The 21913-nt window shown below is 46.0% G+C and overlaps 1 protein-coding gene across 2 annotated transcripts; it reads right to left on the reverse strand.

Annotated features, from left to right (window-relative positions):
- Nucleotides 1–754: 754 nt before the first annotated feature.
- On the reverse strand, nucleotides 755–21763 carry Slc25a44 (solute carrier family 25 member 44). Of its 2 annotated transcripts, none has more exons than XR_007351853.1 (4): nucleotides 21605–21763; nucleotides 14349–14986; nucleotides 5238–5360; nucleotides 755–2542 (listed from the first exon to the last, which is right to left on the reverse strand). XR_007351853.1 is itself a non-coding variant. In XM_015502730.2 (4 exons), the coding sequence occupies exons 2-4, from the start codon at nucleotides 14971–14973 to the stop codon at nucleotides 2351–2353; spliced, it is 945 nt and encodes a 314-aa protein (XP_015358216.1). In that variant the 5' UTR covers nucleotides 14974–14986; nucleotides 21605–21763; the 3' UTR covers nucleotides 755–2350. The 2 variants fall into 2 exon arrangements, 1 of the variants encoding a protein (XP_015358216.1); XM_015502730.2 differs by having other exon boundaries at nucleotides 5238–5365.
- Between the last annotated feature and the right edge of the window lie 150 nt (nucleotides 21764–21913).

Below are 21913 nucleotides of genomic sequence, written 5' to 3' on the forward strand. Positions count from 1 at the left end.
CAGAACGTCTGTCACCGAGCCGCACGGGGGCGGAGCACCTACGAAGTCAGAGGGCGGGGGAAAGCCAAGAGGGACGCAGTGCGCAGGGGAAAACACGCACAAGCCAAAGCTTAGGGGCTCGTAAAAACTTTTAATTACACTTCAAAGACATCGTACAGTGCAAAAGTGAATATTCCCTGCTGATATTCACAAGAGTTCATTGGGTCAGACGTTCACGTGTTTTCATTTCCCTCTCAGTGCTCCTGCAGTCAGGTTCCGGTCTTGCCCATTCTCTAGGAGTTTCTTCTAGTTTGGTTGCTAATCAATACACCAAATTGCCGGCTGCTTTGGTCTCCAAGTCGTAGGAAAATGGAAGTCCACGGTCTCATCCCCAGCAAAAACTGTCCTAAACCCAATCCCAGCTCCTAAACTATTAAGGGAAAGTAGGGGCCAGGGTCCCATTAATTCTCCACAACACCCTTGAAAACTGTGTGTGGGGCGGGGGACAGGTGGAAGACTGAGTACCCTACAGGAGAGGAGCGGGGAGGGAGTCACACCTGAGGCAGGAGAGGACCCCCACGTCAGCACGGAAGACCGGTTCTGAGGGAGAAGGGTGGCACTGAGAACACCATCCTCCAGCGCTCACTGGGAAAAAAACTTAAAAAAGAGAGGAGGGCCCTTGCTTCCTGTGTGCCCAACCTTTAGGATGACTATTTGTGAAAAGAAACTGGAAGACAAAGTGAAGGTAGGGACCAAAAAAAAAAAATTTTTTTTAAATAAATAAAATGAAAAGGGGAAAATCCTTAACTAGAGACAAGATGGAACATGGTTGGCGGTGAAGGTAGTGAAATCTGGTTTTCAGAGTCTGGTATGGCCAGGGTGTAAGAAAGTGGGAAATATCAAGGCTTCAGGTAGCTAGCACCTTTCAATGGCACCGGGGCCTTCCCCAGCAGGTGGGACCATTAAATAGGTTTAAAGGATCATTCAGACCAAATGTTTCAAGTGGGAAGGCAGGGTTGACTGCCTCCTTCTCCTTCCATTCGCTGCACCTCTCCACCCAACCCAGGCTTGGTGGAGGAGGTGGGGTGGGGAAGAATGAGGCAGGGGAGCAGGAGTGGGTCTCCTAGCTTCTGAGTGGAGCTTCAACAGATAATCTTGGCAGTATCAGGCTGGTAAATGCAGTGATCCTGGTATTAGGTGACTTCCTAAACTGCTCTTTATTCTCTTCAAGCACAGGGTACCATGACTGGGATGACTCTTTACACCCAGAGAGAAGGGGAAAAAAAACATTCCACATCTCAGATTTCCACTGTGAGACAACACTGTTGCCGTGAGTATGAGTGACTGGGGTGTATGTGTACCTCATGGCTGCCTCTCAATGGGGTTGAGAACCTCCACTGTTCTCTCCTAGGCTGGGCTCAGCTGGCCTGATGGGGAACACATACCCTCTTGTTTCTTTCCAAACCAACTACTCTCTCAACCTGACTTTTCAAGGTGGTGCTCCAAGCCCAGTGTACCCGATTCAGCCCAACCTATTTAGAACTGTGCCCCCCACCCCACTGTCCTCATCTGGGCCAGGGGAAGGCAACAGCTCATATTGTACAGGGGCTGCTGGGGTTGAAGGGACAGTGAAGGGATAGGACTGGGATTGAGGAAAAGGCTACGTGACATTTTCCCACCTGTCTAAGGCAGGGGTAGGCTCTGACAGCAGGACTGGTGCTTTAGCAGGACTACGACAAGAGCCTGGTTCACAGACGTTTAAAAATATACACATAAAATAAAGTATCAGCTTTTCTCCCCATCTCAGTAACTCCTCCAAAGAAAAGACGAGTGCTCTGTAGAGACAGGGATTTTGCTGCTCTGACTGTGCAAAAGTGCCTGGCAACTTACCCCAAAGTGTAAGAAATGCAGAGTAGTCTGGTGGGCAGCTCAGACCCAAATTAAAAATGAGCTAGCCTCAGAGGTGACGTGGTAAGAGTGGGGGGCAACTGCTTAGAGTCTGGCTGAAAGCCCAAGAGGAGAAATCAGTGGTAGTCAATAAGCTCTATGCACAGATCTTCTCAGGACCTCAGGGAAGATGCAAAGGGAAGCCTGAGGGGGCTAGCAGGTCAGGCAAGGTGGGTCTCCAGGCCAGGAGCTGAGGAAGGGAGCCCAGTTCAGTAGGAGAATTAAAAATAGTTGGGGCAGGGAAGCCAGGCATGGAACCTCTTCAGCAAGAGCAGTCCAAAGTCTCTGTCCCTTTCCCAGACAGGCCACCTGGCCCAGGACAGGGCTGGGTATGTAGTGGGGGCATTAGAGAGGACACTATCTTCCCTGCTCTGCCCCCAGCCCAGAGTAGTGGGAAACAGCCAGCTTCTCTGCCCACCACTGGCTACCAGTGTCTTGAGTCCACCAGCTCCGGTCGCAGGCTGAGTTTCTTGAGGCTCTCATAGCCCACCACAATGACGATGGTGGAAGGAGTAGCTGAGATGATTCTGGCCGAGAGGCCCTTCATGAGGCCCCAAGGTCCCTCTTCTGCCATCAGCTGTCTGAAGGTCAGGATGATGGAGCTCTTGCCTTCAACCTGGAAGTCAACACAGTTGGGGATCACAGTCTGCGGTCAGTGCCCTCTGCACAGTCTCCCTCTGCCTCAGGCTCATGTGGGGAGAACTACCTGGGAGGCAGAAGGGCTGGATTCTGCTTCTGAGAACCAGAAAGCACAGGGACTTTGTATGCGCCCTGGTGCCAGACTGCCTGGGTTCGAAGTCTGATCCCCAGCTTATTAACAGCATATCCCTGGGCAATTTAACTCTTTACATTTCAGTTTCCTCAAATATAAAACAGTGATAATAGTTTTTATGCCATGAGGTTGTTCTGAACAAAAAGAAACTAATATTTGTAAATGCTGAGAACAGAACCTGGCAGAGAGTCAATGTTCAGTCATGTTAACTCTTCACATCGCTAGCTAAGCCACCTAGCTGTAAGTCTTGGCCAGGTTCTTCTCTCTGGTCTTGAGGATGCTGGATTAAATCCCCTCCAAGGTCCTCTGCAGTTCTGCCAGTCTGGGAGTGTGACTCTAGTCATCTCAATCTGTCTGAAGCCCAGGGCGAGAACCCTCCCCTCCATCCTTGTCATCGCTCACACACACCATGGCCTGTCTTCCCTGTCGCACTGGAAGCTTGGCCAGGGCATTAATCTCTTCTTTCTCAGTGGTCCCACTCTTCCCCCACTCCTAAACCACACCCTTTAGAGACTGACCACTCAGCTCCTCGGCTGAACAGACACATTCCTTGTCCCCCTCCCTACAGCATGACCTACACAAGCTGATCCCAGCCCTCCCCAGTGCCCCTGCCTCCATCAGCACCTCCTCCACAGGCCCTTCTTCTTCACTAGTACCACCTCTGCTCCCCAACCTTCCAGTTCTCCACAGCCATGCCAGGGGCTTTTCTAGCTACGCCTCTGGGAGCTCCTCAGAGTAGAGACCTGTCCTTTCCCTTGGATCTCCTAGAACACTCAGGACAGGCTCAGGAGAGAATGGGGACTAGCCAATCAGATGCCGGTGTATTCATTTTCAAATGCAGCAGGAGACATTCTTTTCTAGGGAGAAAAAATACCTGTATTTGCTACCTGTCTCCTTCTAGACATTCTGATAGCAGAGAAACTGACTTTATCTCCAAAATACTTTTTTGATGTTGTTGCTTTATTTTTTGTTTGGTTTGGTTTGGTTTTTTGAGAGGGGGTTCTACCATGTTGCATAGATTGGTCTTGAACTTCTGGACTCATGGTCCTCTACGTCAGTCTCCTGAACAGCTGGGACTACAGACACAGGCCACCACATATGGCTCCCCAACCTGTTAATGTTCTTTTCCTTCCCTTTTCTCCTCAACATAACCCAATGATCCCATCTCTTGTTCATCTTTCTTGATTCTCTATCTTTCCCAAAAATCAGACAAAATCTCCTTTGCAGCCAGCATGTTGGTGCAAACCTATAATCTCAGCTATTAGGGAGTCTGAGGCAGGAGGATTATAAGTTTGAGGCCAGCTTAGACAACTAAACAGGTGAAGAAAAGAGCTGGATACACAGCTCAGTGGTAGAGTACTTGTCTAGCATGACCAGGGCCCTGGGTTCAATTCTCCAATACTTAAAGTGGGGGGGAAAGAAAAACAAATCTCCCTTCTTTCCACCTAAAACTAGAGTAAAATCTACCCTTTGCAATATTATACACCATCATTCAGACTCTATTTCTAGGTGAAGGAAAGAGTCTTTGAGCTGACTGAAGACAGACTGTAAGGGCTTTGTCAGCATTTTTACTCAGTTGAAACAAAACAATCTGTGAAATCACTCTCCCCCAGCATGGTGACACACATCTATAATCCTAGCAACTTGAGAGGCTGAGGCAGGAGGATCACAAATTCAAAGCCAGACTCAGCAACTTAGCGAGACCCTGTCACAAAAATAAAAAATAGCCAGGTGTGGTGACAGGAGGCTGAGGCAGAAGGATCGCAATTCAAAGCCAGCCTCAGCAAAAGTGAGGTGCTAACAACTTAAAGAGACCCTGTCTCTAAATAAAATACAAATTAGGGCTGGGAATATGGCTCAATTGTCGAGTGCCCTTGAGTTCAATCCCCGGTACCAAAAAAAAAAGAACAGTCACTCTCACTCTCTGTTGAGAACCCATAGCCTAGTGGAAAAAAATCAGACAGACTTACGAAACTAACTGAAATCAATACCTTTTTTTTTTTTGTGTGTGTGTGTGTGTGTGTGTGTACCAGGGGCCAAATCTAGAGGCGCTTAACCACTGAGCCACATCCCCAGCCCTTCTTATATTTTATTTAGAGACAGGGTCTCACTGAGTTGCTTAGGGCCTCACTAAGTTGCTAAGACAGGCTTTGAACTTGAGATCCTATTGCCTCAGCCTCACGAGTTGCTAGATTACGGGTAATGTACCACTGTGCCCAGAGTTGAAATCAATACTTCTAATAATCACAACTGCAAGGTGAAGATAGAATGACTTATAGGTATGCTAATAGCTAGAAGAAACCAGGTAGAGTCACACAAGGTAGGAGACAGGGTAAGAAAAACAATCTAGGTACTTCCAAGTGCTCACTGGTTTGTTTCTGCAGATGAGAAGCACAAGGAAGGGACTTGGATGACCAGGAACAGACTGACTAGACCAAAAGACCATGTCACATAGAGGTCAAGGGAATGCTGGAGGGCCTGAAGATTATGTTTCTCATGGCTTCTCTGGGAGGAGGGTTGGGGAGGAGACCAGTATTACCTGCACACGAGTTCGGATGACATCCATGGGATTGGTGAGGATAGAGGCAGTGGCTGCAGCCAGGGGCCCCGAGATGGCTTGAAAGACAATGTGAGGGCACTCCTTAGGACACAGGTGCGAGAGCTGCTCTGAAATCCAGGGAAAGACAATGCCTGAGACATGAGGTACCACCAAACTGCCCTCACCGTTTCTGCTTGCTTTTACTCACTTTCGCAACCATGACAAGCCCTCCATCCTTTGCCACCTGAGACCTACGATTCCCATCTTTTCTCTTCCCTGTTTATGCCTTCATCCAATTGTCAGGAGCTGCCTGGATGCAGATGCCTTAAGTCCTAATGCATGGGTTCTGAACAATTATCGCATTCAGTCTGGCACGGTAGTGCCAGGTGGCAGTAACTTGGGCATTACCCCAACTCGGATAACAAGGCGTGGCTCCAGGAGTAAGCGTCTCTGCAGGGGGTTGAGTTACACTACCTATTCCTATGTAATCCTACCCCATTGCCCTTTTGGGGATAGAATGTTCCATGGACCCTCCCCTTGTGTGTCCCATATATAAGAATAAAGAATTCCAGTGGCTCTTTCTCTTTTCACAGACCCCTAAGGTCTCAGAGCTGTCCCTGGACTATTGAAAAGGTACTTCTGTGTGTTTGCGTGCTTTCTTCGCCGTTTTTTAAGTTATTGGAATAGTCAGATTTTGTGAACCAGCATTAAGTCGCCAGCTGGGATAGATGGCAATATTCAATAACAAGAAAAAAAAAATCACATTATACATCTCAGGCCCCTTCTAGAGTCATCTTGGTGATATCACCCATTTAAATAGGATAAGACTCCCCTGGAAAAGAGAATATCAAAACCTCTTTATAGATGACTCCTTTCATCTGATGGACAGAATATTCTTCCTGATATAAAAACTGTGTTCTTGCTCTGTTCCTCCCAAGTCATAGGCTAGACAAGCAGATGCTACATATTTGCTTACATATGCATTAAATAATTTTGGTAGGATAAACTGTGACACTGATTGTCTCTATGAAAGGGAACTGGATGACTCCAGTGTGTAAAGAGTCTTTTCATTGCATACTGTATTCCTTTACCCATCTTTTGAATTTTGGCCAGTGTGATTTTTTTTTTTTGGGGGGGGGGCAGTACTGGGGATTTAACTCAAGGTCTCATACATGCTAGGTAAGTGCTCTGCCACTGAGCTACATCCCCAGCCACTATATGAATGTTTTTATAAATAAAAACAAGTAATTTTAGGACTGGGGTTGTAGCTCAGTGGCTGAGTGCTTGCCCAACAAGTGTGAGGCACTGGGTTTGATCCTCAGCACCACATAAAAATAAATTAAATAAAGGTATAAATAAATATTGGTATAAAAAATTTAAAATAGAAATTCTTATCCCACAGTGAGAACTTTTCACCAGCCTATTTCAAGAAGAAAAATGCATTGGGAAGCTGAGGCAGGAGGATCACAAGTTTGAGGTCAATGTCAGCAACTCTGAGCAACTTAGCAAGACCCTATCTCAAAATTTTAAATTTTAAAAATGACTGTGAATGTAGCTCAGTGGTAAAGTACCTCTGGGAGCAATTCCCAATATCACAAAAACAGAGAGAAAGGAAAATTAATTTTTCTAAATGTCAATGACGAAATAGTACCTGGATTCATTCATTGCCAATACCACTGGAAAGTCCACTGTGATTGAACTTTTCTGCTTTAACTTTTCTGGATGTGAAAAGGAGTTCATTAATTTATCCAACAAAGATTTATTGAGTGATTACCATGAGCTTATCACCCTGGTTCTTCAGGACTTAACAGTGAATAAAAGAGCCACAATTTCCTGCCCTTAAGAAATTCACATTCTAGTGGGGGAAGACAGACAATAAACAAATAAAAAGTGGGCTGGGGATGTGGCTCAAGCGGTAGCGTGCTCTCCTGGCATGTGTTCGGCCAGGGTTCGATCCTCAGCACCACATACAAAGATGTTGTGTCCGCCAAAAAATAAAATATTAAAAAAATTCTCTCTCAAAAAAATTAAAATAAAATAAAAAATTGGAGGCACAAAATTAAAAAAAAAAATAAAAAGAAGGTATGTACTGTAGATGAAAATAAAGCAGGAAAGGGAGATGGGAAGGCCAAGGGTGAGGGTGAAGAAGTGTCCATTTTTAACAAGTAGTCATAGAAGTCCTTTCCAAGAAGTGAAGATGAGCAGAAAGATGAAAAAGAGGGTACAAGCCACATGGATCTGTGGAAAGAGCTCTCCAGGCTCAAGATAATATCCCATGCAAAGTCTCTTCACCTCAAGAGCACACCTGAATTGTTCAAGGGGCAGTGAATTCAGTAGCCTGGAGCAGAATGAGAGAAAGAAAGTAATGAGACCCAAGAGGTAAGCCATTTAGAGCCTGAAGCCATTGCAAGAACTTTGATTCCCTCTCAATTTTCTCTTCTATGGTCAGTCACCATACTGCTAAGAATTTTTTTCTCATGCTCCTAGTTTTGGTAGTTTGTAACCAAGCAACTAAAGACAGGAGGAGGAGAAGTAGGGAGGAGGGGGTTGGCAGGGCAGAAGTGAGGGCTTCCAAGTCCCAGCTGGCATGGCAGAGCTCCTTCAGCCCTACCAGAATCACCTCTTCCCCAGTTTCTAATCACTTTCTTCCCCAGAGTTGGCGTGCAAACAGAAACAGTGGGGAAAACAACAAAAACACAAACAGTGAATTGGCAGTTGTGCCTTACTGGGTGCCCTGTTTCTCCTGCAAAGAAAGCATTTTGCAATCACAAAATGTAGCATTGGGATCCAGATTCCAATTCTGACTATACCTACATAGCATGCCACTTTCCTGGGGATAGGGAGGGGATGAATAAAACAAAGGCAAAGGGGTGGAGGGAAAGAGTTCCTGTCTTTCCCTCCTCTCCATTATTCATTCAAAGGCTGAGGATATAGCTCAGTTGGTGGAGTGCTCACCTAGCATCCAAGAGGCCCCAGCACCACAAAAGCAAAACAATAATAATTAGTAGTAGTATCATTCATTCATGCATTATTCATTCAATAAATGTTTGTTGAACACCTATTATTTACAAGGCAGAAGATAATCCCATCCAGCCATGGTGGCACAAAACTGTAATACCAGTGATTTGGTGGTAGGCTAAGGCAGGAGGATCCTAAATTCAAGGTCAGCCTCAATAATTAAGTGACCCCTAAGCAATTTAACAAGAATTGTATCAATAAAAAAAGGGGGGATGGGGATTCGCTGGTGTAATGGCACACACCTGTAATCCCAATGGCTCAGGAGGCTGAGACAGGAGGATGGTAAATTCAAAACCAGCCTCAGCAATTTAGGGAGGCCCTTTTTTTCAAAGTTTAAAAATTAAAATGGGCTGGGGATATGGCTCAGTGGTTAAACACCCCTGGGTTCAATCCCTAGTACCTCACCCACAAAAAAAAAAAGATTAACCCAGGTCAATGACACACAAAAAAAGAAGATAAACCCAGGTCAAAGACACCGTGATAAGCAGTAGACATAAAACAGAGAAACAGGGAAATACCTTCATGGAAATTATATTCCAATCAAGAGCTAAAGTTTAGGGTAAAATAATTGCAAATCATGACAAGTGCTAAGAAGGAAACAAGGTGCCAAAACAGAAAACATAAACAGCCTTCTTTCCAATAGAGTGGCTAGGGAAGTCTTTGCAAAGGTGGGCCTGAAACGTGAGAAGGAGCCAGCCACACACCAGAGGAAAGAGCTTCCTAGGCGGAGAGAACATCATCTGCAAAGGCCCTGAAGCAGGACAGAGCTTCATGTGAACCAGGAAACTCAGGAACATCAGTGAGGCTGGAGCAGAGTGGAGAAGCAGAGAAGCAGAGGCCACAGGGTGCCGCGCTGTGGAGCCCATGAGAAGAAAACTGGATTTTATTCTAAATGCCCACAAGGCAGCCTCGACACTTGAAGCAAAAGGAAATGACAAGAACCAATCTCACTCAACAGATATTTATTGAACACTCAGCCACCAAGCCAGTGTTGGAAGGTAGGATAGTGAACAAAAACAGAGATGGCCCCTGTTCTAACACACTGCAGTTCCAACGGGGAAAGAGACATTAACTTAATAATCACATGAATGAATGTATCATTACAGACTCAGCTGAGTGATCTGAAAGAAATGTGGCTTCATATGAACATCCAAAAAGGAAGCCAGCCTAGACTGGGGCAGCAGGGAAGATGCCTCCATCATAAGACTCTTGCGAGAAGGAAATAATGATGAAGATGCAAGGTCACCCCACACAGAGCTCACACACGGGGCATTCAGCCAGTGTTATTTTCTTCCCCTTCCAAGAACATTTCCACATAGCAGAAAAGATAAGGCAAACAATAAAATCAACACAAATGTATACTACCTTAAGAAAGATTCAAGCAATTTCAGCAGGAATAGAGAGAAAATGGGGAGAGACTTTCTCGAATCACCAGGACTAAATATGAGACAAGAAGGAGGGAGTGGTCAAGCACAATTCCCAAGGAGTCAGCCTAAAAGATGTGGAGAAAAACAAGGCCTCTGACAGATGAAGTCAGTCAGAAGGGAAAGCCAGCATACTTACATGAAAAAAATTTCAAATGTCAGTAGATGCCTTCATGTCAAGAGGTCCAAGAGTCAGAATGTCTGACCAGACTTTGGAAAAGGTTAATTTGGGAACGAAAGATACTAGACATATTGGGGAAATGCACCTCTAATTGTAAATAAAACCAAATGAGGACAGAAAGCCAAACAAATGTTCACACTTCCTGGGACTCTTTTCCCTTCCTCCCTCACTCCCTCTCTCCCTTCTTTCCTTCCTGTTTTGTAGTGATCAAACTCAAGACCTCACACATGCTAAGCAAGTGCTCTTCCACTCAGCTGTACCCCAGCTCTTTTGTTATTTTGAGATAGGGTCTTGTTAAGTGGCTGAGGCGCCTGAAACTTGTGCTCCTCCTGCCTCAGCCTTCTGAGTTGCTGGGATTATAGGTATGCACTACTGCACCAAGCCTGGGAAGCTTTTCTTTTCTTTTTTTTTAAGTGGTAGTTAGACACAATACCTTTATTTTATTTATTTATTTATTTTTACATGGTGCTGAGGATCGAACCCAGGACCTCACATGTGCAAGACAAGTGCTCTTCCCAGGCCCTGGGAAACTTTTTTAATATTAAGATTGCCAGAATCTGGCAGAGTGCAGTGGCATGTGCCTACAATCCCAGCAGCTTGGAAGGCTGAGGCAGGACGATCAGGAGTTCAAAGCCAGCCTCAGCAGAAGTGAGGTGCTAAGCAACTCAGTGAGACCCTGTCTCTAAATAAAATACAAATAAAAAATAGGGCTGGGGATGTGGCTCAGTGGTCAAGTGCCCCTGAGTTCAATCCCTGGTATCTGCCCACACAAACAAAAAAAAGATTGCCAGGATCTTCCATGGTGGCACACACTTGTAATGTCAGAGACTCAGCAGGTTGAAGCAGGAGGATCTCAAGTTCAAGGCCAGCCTGGGCAACTTAGCAAGACCCTGTCCCCAAATAAAAAATATGAAGGGCTGGGAATATAGAATCCTAGGTTCAACCTCCAATAACACAAAATACAAAAAATAAATTTTGCCAGGCATGGTGGTACACACTTGTAATCCCAGCAGTTTGGGAGGCTGAGGCAGGAGGATGGCAAGTTCAAAGCCAGCCTCAGCAATATAGTGAGGCCCTAAGCAACTTAAAGGACTCTGTCTCAAAATAAAAAACAGGGTTAGGGAGGTGGCTCAGTGGTTAAGTGCCTGTGCGTTCAATCCCTGGTACAAAAAAAAAAAAAATTTTTTTTTTTAGAGATTTTCAAAATTCATTTCCAAAAGGTCAGGGGTAGAGTCTAAGAATCTGAATTTTACCAAAGAGTCCAGATGAAACAGAAGAAGAAAGAGAGTTAGCAATAAAAAGAAGGTATAATCAGGAAAATAAAAGAATCACCAGAAAAGTACAGTGCCATAGGATGAAATGATTACAGGACAGGAAGTCATTAGAAAGTACCCTTTGGGGGCTGGGGATGTGGCTCAAGCGGTAGCGCGCTCGCCTGGCAGGCCTGCGGCCCGGGTTCGATCCTCAGCACCACATACAAACAAAGATGTTGTGTCCGCCGAAAACTAAAATAAATATTAAAAAATTCTCTCTCTCTCTCTCTCTCTCTCACACTCTCACTCTCTTAAAAAAAAAAAAAAGAGCCTTCTCCCTGGGAGGGGGGACTTGGTTGTTGGAGGTGCCCACCTTTAACAAAAAAAAAAAAAAAAAAAAAACACTCCATTNATTGGCAGTTGTGCCTTACTGGGTGCCCTGTTTCTCCTGCAAAGAAAGCATTTTGCAATCACAAAATGTAGCATTGGGATCCAGATTCCAATTCTGACTATACCTACATAGCATGCCACTTTCCTGGGGATAGGGAGGGGATGAATAAAACAAAGGCAAAGGGGTGGAGGGAAAGAGTTCCTGTCTTTCCCTCCTCTCCATTATTCATTCAAAGGCTGAGGATATAGCTCAGTTGGTGGAGTGCTCACCTAGCATCCAAGAGGCCCCAGCACCACAAAAGCAAAACAATAATAATTAGTAGTAGTATCATTCATTCATGCATTATTCATTCAATAAATGTTTGTTGAACACCTATTATTTACAAGGCAGAAGATAATCCCATCCAGCCATGGTGGCACAAAACTGTAATACCAGTGATTTGGTGGTAGGCTAAGGCAGGAGGATCCTAAATTCAAGGTCAGCCTCAATAATTAAGTGACCCCTAAGCAATTTAACAAGAATTGTATCAATAAAAAAAGGGGGGATGGGGATTCGCTGGTGTAATGGCACACACCTGTAATCCCAATGGCTCAGGAGGCTGAGACAGGAGGATGGTAAATTCAAAACCAGCCTCAGCAATTTAGGGAGGCCCTTTTTTTCAAAGTTTAAAAATTAAAATGGGCTGGGGATATGGCTCAGTGGTTAAACACCCCTGGGTTCAATCCCTAGTACCTCACCCACAAAAAAAAAAAGATTAACCCAGGTCAATGACACACAAAAAAAGAAGATAAACCCAGGTCAAAGACACCGTGATAAGCAGTAGACATAAAACAGAGAAACAGGGAAATACCTTCATGGAAATTATATTCCAATCAAGAGCTAAAGTTTAGGGTAAAATAATTGCAAATCATGACAAGTGCTAAGAAGGAAACAAGGTGCCAAAACAGAAAACATAAACAGCCTTCTTTCCAATAGAGTGGCTAGGGAAGTCTTTGCAAAGGTGGGCCTGAAACGTGAGAAGGAGCCAGCCACACACCAGAGGAAAGAGCTTCCTAGGCGGAGAGAACATCATCTGCAAAGGCCCTGAAGCAGGACAGAGCTTCATGTGAACCAGGAAACTCAGGAACATCAGTGAGGCTGGAGCAGAGTGGAGAAGCAGAGAAGCAGAGGCCACAGGGTGCCGCGCTGTGGAGCCCATGAGAAGAAAACTGGATTTTATTCTAAATGCCCACAAGGCAGCCTCGACACTTGAAGCAAAAGGAAATGACAAGAACCAATCTCACTCAACAGATATTTATTGAACACTCAGCCACCAAGCCAGTGTTGGAAGGTAGGATAGTGAACAAAAACAGAGATGGCCCCTGTTCTAACACACTGCAGTTCCAACGGGGAAAGAGACATTAACTTAATAATCACATGAATGAATGTATCATTACAGACTCAGCTGAGTGATCTGAAAGAAATGTGGCTTCATATGAACATCCAAAAAGGAAGCCAGCCTAGACTGGGGCAGCAGGGAAGATGCCTCCATCATAAGACTCTTGCGAGAAGGAAATAATGATGAAGATGCAAGGTCACCCCACACAGAGCTCACACACGGGGCATTCAGCCAGTGTTATTTTCTTCCCCTTCCAAGAACATTTCCACATAGCAGAAAAGATAAGGCAAACAATAAAATCAACACAAATGTATACTACCTTAAGAAAGATTCAAGCAATTTCAGCAGGAATAGAGAGAAAATGGGGAGAGACTTTCTCGAATCACCAGGACTAAATATGAGACAAGAAGGAGGGAGTGGTCAAGCACAATTCCCAATATCACAAAAACAGAGAGAAAGGAAAATTAATTTTTCTAAATGTCAATGACGAAATAGTACCTGGATTCATTCATTGCCAATACCACTGGAAAGTCCACTGTGANCTTTAAAAAAAAAAAAAAAAAAAAAAAGAAAGTACCCTTTGGGACAGGACGGAATGCCCAGTGCGAAAGGCAAGAAACCAGCAGCAACCATCAGGAAGCTTGTGAGGACAGATGCCCTGACCAGAATGTGGTAGTGACCCACAGCTGGGGAAGCAGGCACACTCAGGTCCCGCACTCGGCAATGTGCTCTGACCTTTCAGAAAGCAAAATGTCTACTGAAGCCCTAAGTAATTCAGATTCTGGAAAATATTTAAAGAGTAAAATATCTTATTAACAAAGACACATTGTAGGAATGGAAACGTTCAAAGTTCAATCACACTTTGTTTAATAATGTTGAAGGAAAACATCCAACTCAAAAGCTCACTATTGCTAGGTGCAGTGGTGCACACCAGTAATCCCAGCAGCTCAGGAGGCTGAGGCAGGAGGATTCCAAGTTTGAGACCAGCCTCAGCAACTTAACAAGACCCTGTCTCAAAATAAATAATTTTTTTTTTTAAAAAAAGGGCTGGGAATATAGCTCAGTAGTTAAGTACTCCTTGATTCAATCTCACCAGTACACCCAAAAAATAAAAAAGCTCACTACTATCTTCAAATCCCAAACATCCAACAGCTTTTGAACCCCACCACCTTCCAATTCTCTGGCAATACTCTGCTAACACAAGGTGATCCCAGCACACCCAGAGCACGCACTATGAACTGTTCTATACTCACCTACTTTACTTCTCTGACCCCCTCATTACATTCACAAGCTCTTTGAAGGTAGAACCATGTCTCACTCATCTTTGAATCCTCTTGGATTCAAACAGTTGTTGGATGAATGGCCCATTCCCCCATTAACTCTCATCTCCACTGCAACCTGCACAGAGCAGCAGTACCTCACCCTATCAGTAGCCCCCATCCCCCATTTTCCTGGCCCCTGCTTACCTGCATAGAAGTGATAAAAGGGCCACCAGACAGCACTGTTTGGGATATAGGTAAGCAGTGAAGCCACGTAGCCTCGGTAGAAACCTCGAAGCCCATCAGCTCGCAGGATCTGCCTAATGATGTCTTTCGTTTGGCCAAAGGCAATTATCCCGTGTCCCTCTGGGTTCCCACGCACCTGGAAGCGGCCCATTTTCTCCCCCTTGCGCTGCATCATCAGGTGCTGGGAGACCACGTCAATGGGCACTGTGATGCTCTGGGCCACAAGGGAGGCCGAGCCACCAGCCACTAATGATTTCACTGTGTTGCTCTGGCTGTAGTCAGCTACAAATTTCCGGGTGAGCTCATAAGTGGTGACATAGCACTGGCCAGAGATGAGGGTAAAGGTGTTGACCAGGAACCCCCGGTAGAGGCCAGACACACCATCTGCTCGCAGGATCTTAATGAAGGCATCAAAGGTCCCATGGTAGAGGCTCTTGCCCTTCTGAACCTGCAGGCGGGTGCGGATGAGGGTAAATGGGTAGACGCTGACCCGAATCATCATGGTCATTGCCACACCAAACACGTAGAACTTCTTCTTGTCCAGATGTTCCCACTCAATGATCTGGATGTTTCGTTTGTCCTCCATTGTGCCTGGAGACCTGGGATTTGGACAGGGTGGAGCGACGTGAGGAAGGAGGTCAGAACTTTGTGCTTTCCCCTCTGGGCTAGTTTCTAAATTCCCCTTCTCCTCTCCTGGGACACCCACCTCCCCAAAGCTTAGACTTCACCCCGCTTGGCTCTGCCCATCACCGGCCTTCAGAAATCAGCATCTTGACCGTCCTTCACAATTCTGGTCCCCATACAGAAATCATCCCTCGCCATCGTGACCCTCCTGACTCCACTCTTAGCTCAGTCCCCGACCCTAGCATCTGGGACTGTCCATCCTGCACTTTCTCTGCCTGGGCCACCGTGACACAGCCCGAGGCAGGGACCACTCTCCTTGTCTGGCCCAGCCAGGCAGAGTTCAGAATGCTGTGGTCAAAGGAACCACCTGGAAGGTTGCAGGGTCTTTTGAAGTTGGCTAATGGGATGTCATTAAGTGACATTTAGGAGTTTCATGAAGGCTGGAAGGGACTGCTCCATTTAAAAATATTTATTTTTTAGTTATAGGTGGACACAACATCTTTATTTTATTTTTATGTGGTGCTGAGGATCAAACCGTACCTCACGCAAGCTAGGCGAGCGCTCTACCTCTGAGCCACACCCTCAGCCCCAAGTGCTCCATTTATTGTGCCCCTGGGCTCACTGAGAAGGCACCATGTTGGCCGTACATCCTCAGCAAGGTGCCTCTTGCCACCATTTACCAGCTGACAAGTCTGATTTCTTTTAATTAATTTATTTATTTTAATTAGGTATATATGACAGCAGAATGCATTTTCATTCATTGTATACAACTGCAGCACAACTTTACATGTCTTTGGTTGTACACAATACAGCATCACACCATATGAGCAGTCATACATGTACCTAGGGTAATGATGTCCATCTCATTCCACCGTCTTTCTTACCCCCATGCATCCTTCCTGCCCTCCTTCCCCTTTGCCCAAAGTTCCTCCATTTTTCACATGCCTCCCTGCTCCCTGACAGATCTGATTTTGTTCATGGTTTCCCATGCTGGCTTCTCTGAGCCCCCCTTTTCCAATCTGTATTAGAAGAAAGTGAAGGGAAGAGCCCAAGTCGGGCTTTTACACCACAAGCACCCCCATCACCCTCCAGGGAAAAGAATTAGAGACCCAGGGACAGGCCAAAGGTCAGAGTCCTCTTTGGTTATTAGATAGCACTCCAGAAAGGGAAAAGAACCACCTAGAAGCCTAGCGCTACAAATTGGAGGACATGTCTGACCCTGTGCTTTCAACCTAAGCATACAGAGCACAACCGCAGCCCTAGAAAATGAAGGGAGAAATGACAGATACACAGACTCTGCCGCCAAGAAATTCAGTCTGTTCAAGGAGACACCGCATCCCTCTAGGGAATGGATATAAGACACAAAGAGAAAGAGACTGGGGCAAATGATTGTACATGTGACCCATATGTTAAGTTTATTCATTGCTTAGACTTTCGAACAAACCAGTAAACTTACTAATATAATAACTGTCTAAAATCAGGAGCTTCAAATTTAGGAAATGTGAAACCAGAGGACATCATATACTTAGTGGAAATGTCATATGCTCTAGTGTAGCCCACTGGTTATATAGGATACTGGAAATTTTCACCCAGGCAGGGAAAGTGGGAAGTTGAAAGTTCCAGGAAGTGAGAAGCCAGGGACTCCCCTGGCTTTTGAGACAAGAGATGGGTAAGGAGATGGCCACCTCGTGGGGACAACTCTAGAGGATTTGAAATGTTCTACACAAACAATTCTGGTGGCAAGCCTCATGCTAGGTGTCTAACCAGAGTCCATCCTCAATCACCTTCCCTAACAGAAGTCCCAACTCAGGCTTAGGTAGCTTTTGTTCCATGGGAATTGCTCTTGGAGTCTCTGGAAGTCCAGGGGTGGGGGAGGTTGGCTTTTCAGGAATCCCTGAGCTGCACTGTTACCACTTTCATTAGAGTATGGGTTACCCACAGCGCAATCTGAGTAGCTGAGAGCCGAGGCATGGGTGAGGTGCGTGGAACAAGACAGGCTTCCTGGAGGACAAAGCAGCTTGAATAAAGAAGGAATACAGGGGCTGGAGATGTGGCTCAAGCGGTAGCGCGCTCGCCTGGCATGCGTGCGGCCCGGGTTCGATCCTCAGCACCACATACAAAGATGTTGTGTCCGCCAAGAACTAAAAAATAAATATTAAAAAATTCTCTCTTCTCTCTGTCTCTCTGTCTGTCTCTCACTCTCTCTATAAAAAAAAAAAAAAAAGAAGAAGGAATACAGGGGCTGGGGCTGGGGCTCAGCAGTAGAGCTGAGGTTGCGGCTCGCCTAGCACATGCGGGACCCTGAGTTCAATTCTCAGCACCACATAAAAATAAAGGTGTTGTGTCCAACTACAACTAATAAATAAATAAATATATAATATGAAGGAATACATGCACACAGTGCAAAGAAAACAGCAATGGCTTGGAGACAGAAGACCCGTCAAAGGGGCTGTCCACAGTGGGAAATCTAGGCCATGAGAAATGAGGCAGAGGTGGGGTTCTACAGGCAGGAGGACCCTCAGAACACTGATGTGCCACTGCTATGGGCCAAGATGGCCCTCCTCCCCAGGCTCAGCCTGAGATACCCACCAAGTCCAGTGGTGCAATCTTCTTTGAACCCTCCAAGAGAAGGTGGTCACTGTCTGTCCTGCCCACAGTATTTGTCATCTGGGGACCCAAGGTCATGCTTCCCTCACCACTGAGAGGTAAAGACACACAGGCAAAGGCTAGGATTTACTATCACCACCTCATGCAGCCCTTACAACTTAACCTGCGTACAGTTAAACATTTATGACAAGTGAGGACATAGAGGGCTGGACAAGTGAAGTATAACAGGCCCAAGGTCATGCAGCTGGCCAGTGGTGAAGGGAGCATACAAGCCAAGATTTCTTTACTCCACCATGCCTTCTACCCCATGGGAGTTGACGATTCCAACACAAATCCTTCTGTTCAGTGTCAAGAAAGTCATTCCCACCACGGGGAGGTGAAGTTAATGCCCTCATGACTGCAGGTCACTGGAGGGTTAAGCATAAGCCCCAGGCCATGCAGATGCCCAGGAACTTCTCTCACTTTGTTTCAGAGAAAGCCAAGGCTGCTCTGCTCCTGGAATGACTGAGCAGGCATGTTTCAGCACAGGACAAACACAGTAGGACTCAGGCAAGACGGCCTCCTGCAGGCACGTGCAAACTGAGTGCTGTGCAGGGCAGAAGGGCACAGCCGGCCATGAGATTCTGTTCCAGGACCTGGTTTCCTGAGTGCCTCTTCAACCTGTCAAGCTGAATCACCAAGTACCAGCATCTCCTGATAAGAAATTCTATGACAGGTTGAGCACGGTGCCACACACCTGTAATGCCAACAGCTCAGGAAGCTGAGGCAGGAGGATCACAGTTCAAAGCCAGCCTCGGCAACTTAGGGAGGCTGTCAGCAACCTAGCAGACAGCCTAGCAAGACTCAGTCTCAAAATGAAAAATAAAAAGGGGCTGGGGGTGTGGCTCAGTGCTTAAGTGCCCTGGGTTCAATGCCTGGTACCAAAAAAGAAAAGAAATTCTACAACAGGATACAATGTACCATTTCTTGCCTTGCCTCCATCTCTCCCCTGCCCAGTCTATTTTAAACTCCTAGAAGGAAACTGGGATTCTCTGAAGAAGGTAAGGCCTACTGTTGTCATAGTAACAGGAGAAGCCATTAAGGGTTGGACCTCAAAGGATGAGCCACTGCCAGATGCCATGTTGCACATCTGTAATCCCAGCGACTTCGGACACTGAGGCAGGAGGATCACAAGTTCAAAGTCAGTCTTAGCAATTTAGCAAGGCCCTAAGCAAATTAGCAAAACCCTGTCTCAAAATGAAAAATGAAAAGGGGCTAGGGATGTGGTTCAGTGTTGAGCATCCCTGGGTTCAATCCCTGGTACCAAAAAAAAAAAAAAACAAGGAGCCACTTCAGAAGGGTGAGGGCACTGTACCCACCCCCTCTGCCTTTTCAAAAGGAGGTTACTCCTAAATGGTGAGATCTCAACCTGTTGTTATATAACCTTCAAGTTTCCTGCTGAAATATCAAAACCAGCTCCTCTTATTTTACCCTCTGGAAAATCCTCTTTGCAGATACGTTTATGCAAACTTCCTTCAGTATTCCCTTCACCCAAGTGAGTCAGCTCAACTTCTTTATGGTTCTTTCTCAGACCCTTATTTGTGTGTCTGGCTCCAGTTCCAGATTTTCTCCCACTTTTAAAACTGCTCAGGTTTGGGCTGGGGATGTAGCTCAGTGGTTGAGTTCTTGCCTAATATACACAAGACCTGGGTTCAATTCTCAGCACCATAAAAGCAAACAAACAAACAAAAAACCTGCTCAGGCTTGCATGCTTCTTGTGAGGACCCAACAGATGACCCAGGATTAGTGAACACTGTGTCCTTAAGTGATCAAATGAAATATCAGAGGTGGAGCTCCCACTACTGATTCTACCAGTGGGAAGGGAGAAACTGGCCCAGGTGTGTACCTCTGCTTCACTTGTACTCTCCTTGCACACACACATACAAACACAAATCATGCAAGCCTATTCACTAAGTTCTAAGATAAAACTCTGGCTCAGGAGAAGACAGTATTTTCTAGAAGGCAAGGATATACAATGGAAAGAACACTAGTCATCAGTAGATCCATATTTGAGTCCCCCATTATTTACTGGTGTAAAACTGGAACCAAGTCACTTCACTGGAATTCAGCTTCTTCGTCTGTGAAATGGGGCTAATCAAAGCTGCAGCAGCTATACAAGGATTGTGGTGCAACTCCATAGGAGCTAAAAATTGTGAAAGCATTTTGTTAACAGCAAAGCATTTCTGTTATCGCAGAAAGCTCTACTGCATAGGGATGCTCTTGCCACTCAGACTGGTCCACTAACTGGCATCACAAGCATCATCTGGGCACTGATTAGAAATGTAGAATCTGGGCCACACACCTGTATAATCCCATCAGCTGAGTATCACAAGTTCAAAGCCAGCCTCAGCAACTTAGTAAGGCCCTAAACAACTTATCAAGAACCTGTCTCTAAGGCGCTGAGTTCAATCCTTAGCACCACATAAAAATAAAGTATGGTGTCCAACTACAACTAAAACAAAATAAATATTACAAAAAAAAAAAAGAAAAACCTGTCTCTAAATAATATATAAAAAAAAGGCTAGGGATGTGGCTCAGTGCTTGGTACCTGGGTTCAATGACCAGGAAAAAAAAAAAAAAAAGAAAGACAATAGAGCCAGGTGTAGTGGTGCACACTTGTAATCCCAGCAATTTAAGAAGCTGAGATAGGAGGATCGCAAGTTCAAGGCCAGCCTCAGCAACTTAGCAAGGCCCTAAGCAACTTATCAAGATCCTGTCTCAAAATAAAAAATAGGTGGGAAAGTAGCTTAGTGGTAGAGTGCCCCTGGGTTCAATCCCCAGTACAAAAAATAAATAAGCAAACAATCTAGGGATGTAGCTCAGTGGTAAAGTGCCTCTGGGTTAAACCCCCCAGTAGGACGCTCTCACACACATGAACACACAAAGAAATACAGAATTTCAAAGCTGAGTGAGGTGGTGCACATATGTAATCCCAGCTACCCAGGAGGCTGAGGCAGGAGGATCACAAGTTTGAGGACAGCCTGGCAATTTGGCAAGACCCTATTTCAAAATAAAAAGGGCTGGGGATATAGTTCAGTGGCACAGTGCCCCTGCGTTCAAGTCCCAGTACAACGAAGAAAAAGAAAAACAGAATTTCAGGCTGTACCCTAGATCTGCTGAATAAGAGCTAACAACTTTTAAAAGATCACTAGATGCACGTCAAAGTTTGGGAAGCATTGCTTTAAATATTAGGGACTGTCAATATAAGAATTACAACACCTATCTAGGAATCCTGGATCATTATGACATTATGATCCCAAAGCCCTCTGACTCCATCCTAACTTGTCACTGGAACTGGACACAATGGATCATTTGGTCCATTCCAGTCTTTTCAGTCAAACACCAATCAAATCACCTTATACAACTACTGACAAGACACTCATGGGTTCCCACTTCTCAGATGTAAACAAGAGTGGAGACAAGCATCCTCTATTCCTTCTGTCCTTCCTACAGCATCTGCATCAGATCTCTGCATCCCGGAGCTGTCTGCCATGAAACGTGACTACATTTGCCCACCTGTCCTACTGAACATACATTTCCCAGGCGATGCCCCGACCCCTCCTTCAAGGTAATCTCCTTCCTCTGACATGGCAGCCCTCCTTGGTCTTCCATAAGTACCCACGTGATCCCTCTCATAGAGGCCACATGACAGTCCTCTCCACACACTCCACATGGCACCCCTCTTTATGCAGATTTGGTCCCGGTCCCCCGCACAGTCACCTCTGGGTCCTAGGACCTGCTCCTCACAACGCTTCTTTTGCTGTCCGTGAATCTCATACTCCTCAGCCAGGAAGGGATGCCTCGCCGGACTTGCCCTTCGTTCCCCAAACTGCAGGGCGAGCTCTAGAGCCTGGCAGCCGAGCATCGCTGACATCCACTGCCCCCCGGCAGGTCCGGGTCCTTAGAGACCTCAGCCCTCAGGCACCGCTACTCCCACGGTTTCTTACCTTCTCAGACCCCGGCGGCTCCACCGCGTCTGAGGCGAACTCCAACCCCGGACCTCTAGGCCGCAGGCCCCGCTTGACCCTCCGTTCCCAGCGGCTGCCAGCCTCTGGTCGCATCTTCCTCCATCTCGACTAGGATCCCGGTACTGCCGGAACCGGAAACTGGGACGCTGTCATTCACGCCCCCCGGTAACTGCACCAATGGCGTTCTGAGCCTTTGAGCCTCCCCCAGGAGCGAGGATGGGCGGTCCAGACGGCCATCTTGCCTTAGGGCGGTAGCCACGCCCCCTATGCCTTCGCGGCGCCCCCAGG

The sequence above is a fragment of the Marmota marmota genome, unplaced genomic scaffold (genome assembly GCF_001458135.2).
Source record: "Marmota marmota marmota unplaced genomic scaffold, marMar, whole genome shotgun sequence".
NCBI lineage: Eukaryota > Metazoa > Chordata > Mammalia > Rodentia > Sciuridae > Marmota > Marmota marmota.

What these genes read in the sequence shown, in the direction of transcription:
- Slc25a44 (XM_015502730.2), bottom strand. Translation starts at nt 14,973, where the DNA reads ATGGAGGACAAACGAAACATCCAGATCATTGAGTGGGAACATCTGGAC. An exon ending in CTTTTATCACTTCTATGCAG is followed by an intron (nt 5,366 to 14,348) that starts GTAAGCAGGGGC and finishes CCTGGATTTCAG; the next exon opens with AGCAGCTCTCGCACCTGTGT. An exon ending in TCATCCGAACTCGTGTGCAG is followed by an intron (nt 2,543 to 5,237) that starts GTAATACTGGTC and finishes GTTGACTTCCAG; the next exon opens with GTTGAAGGCAAGAGCTCCAT.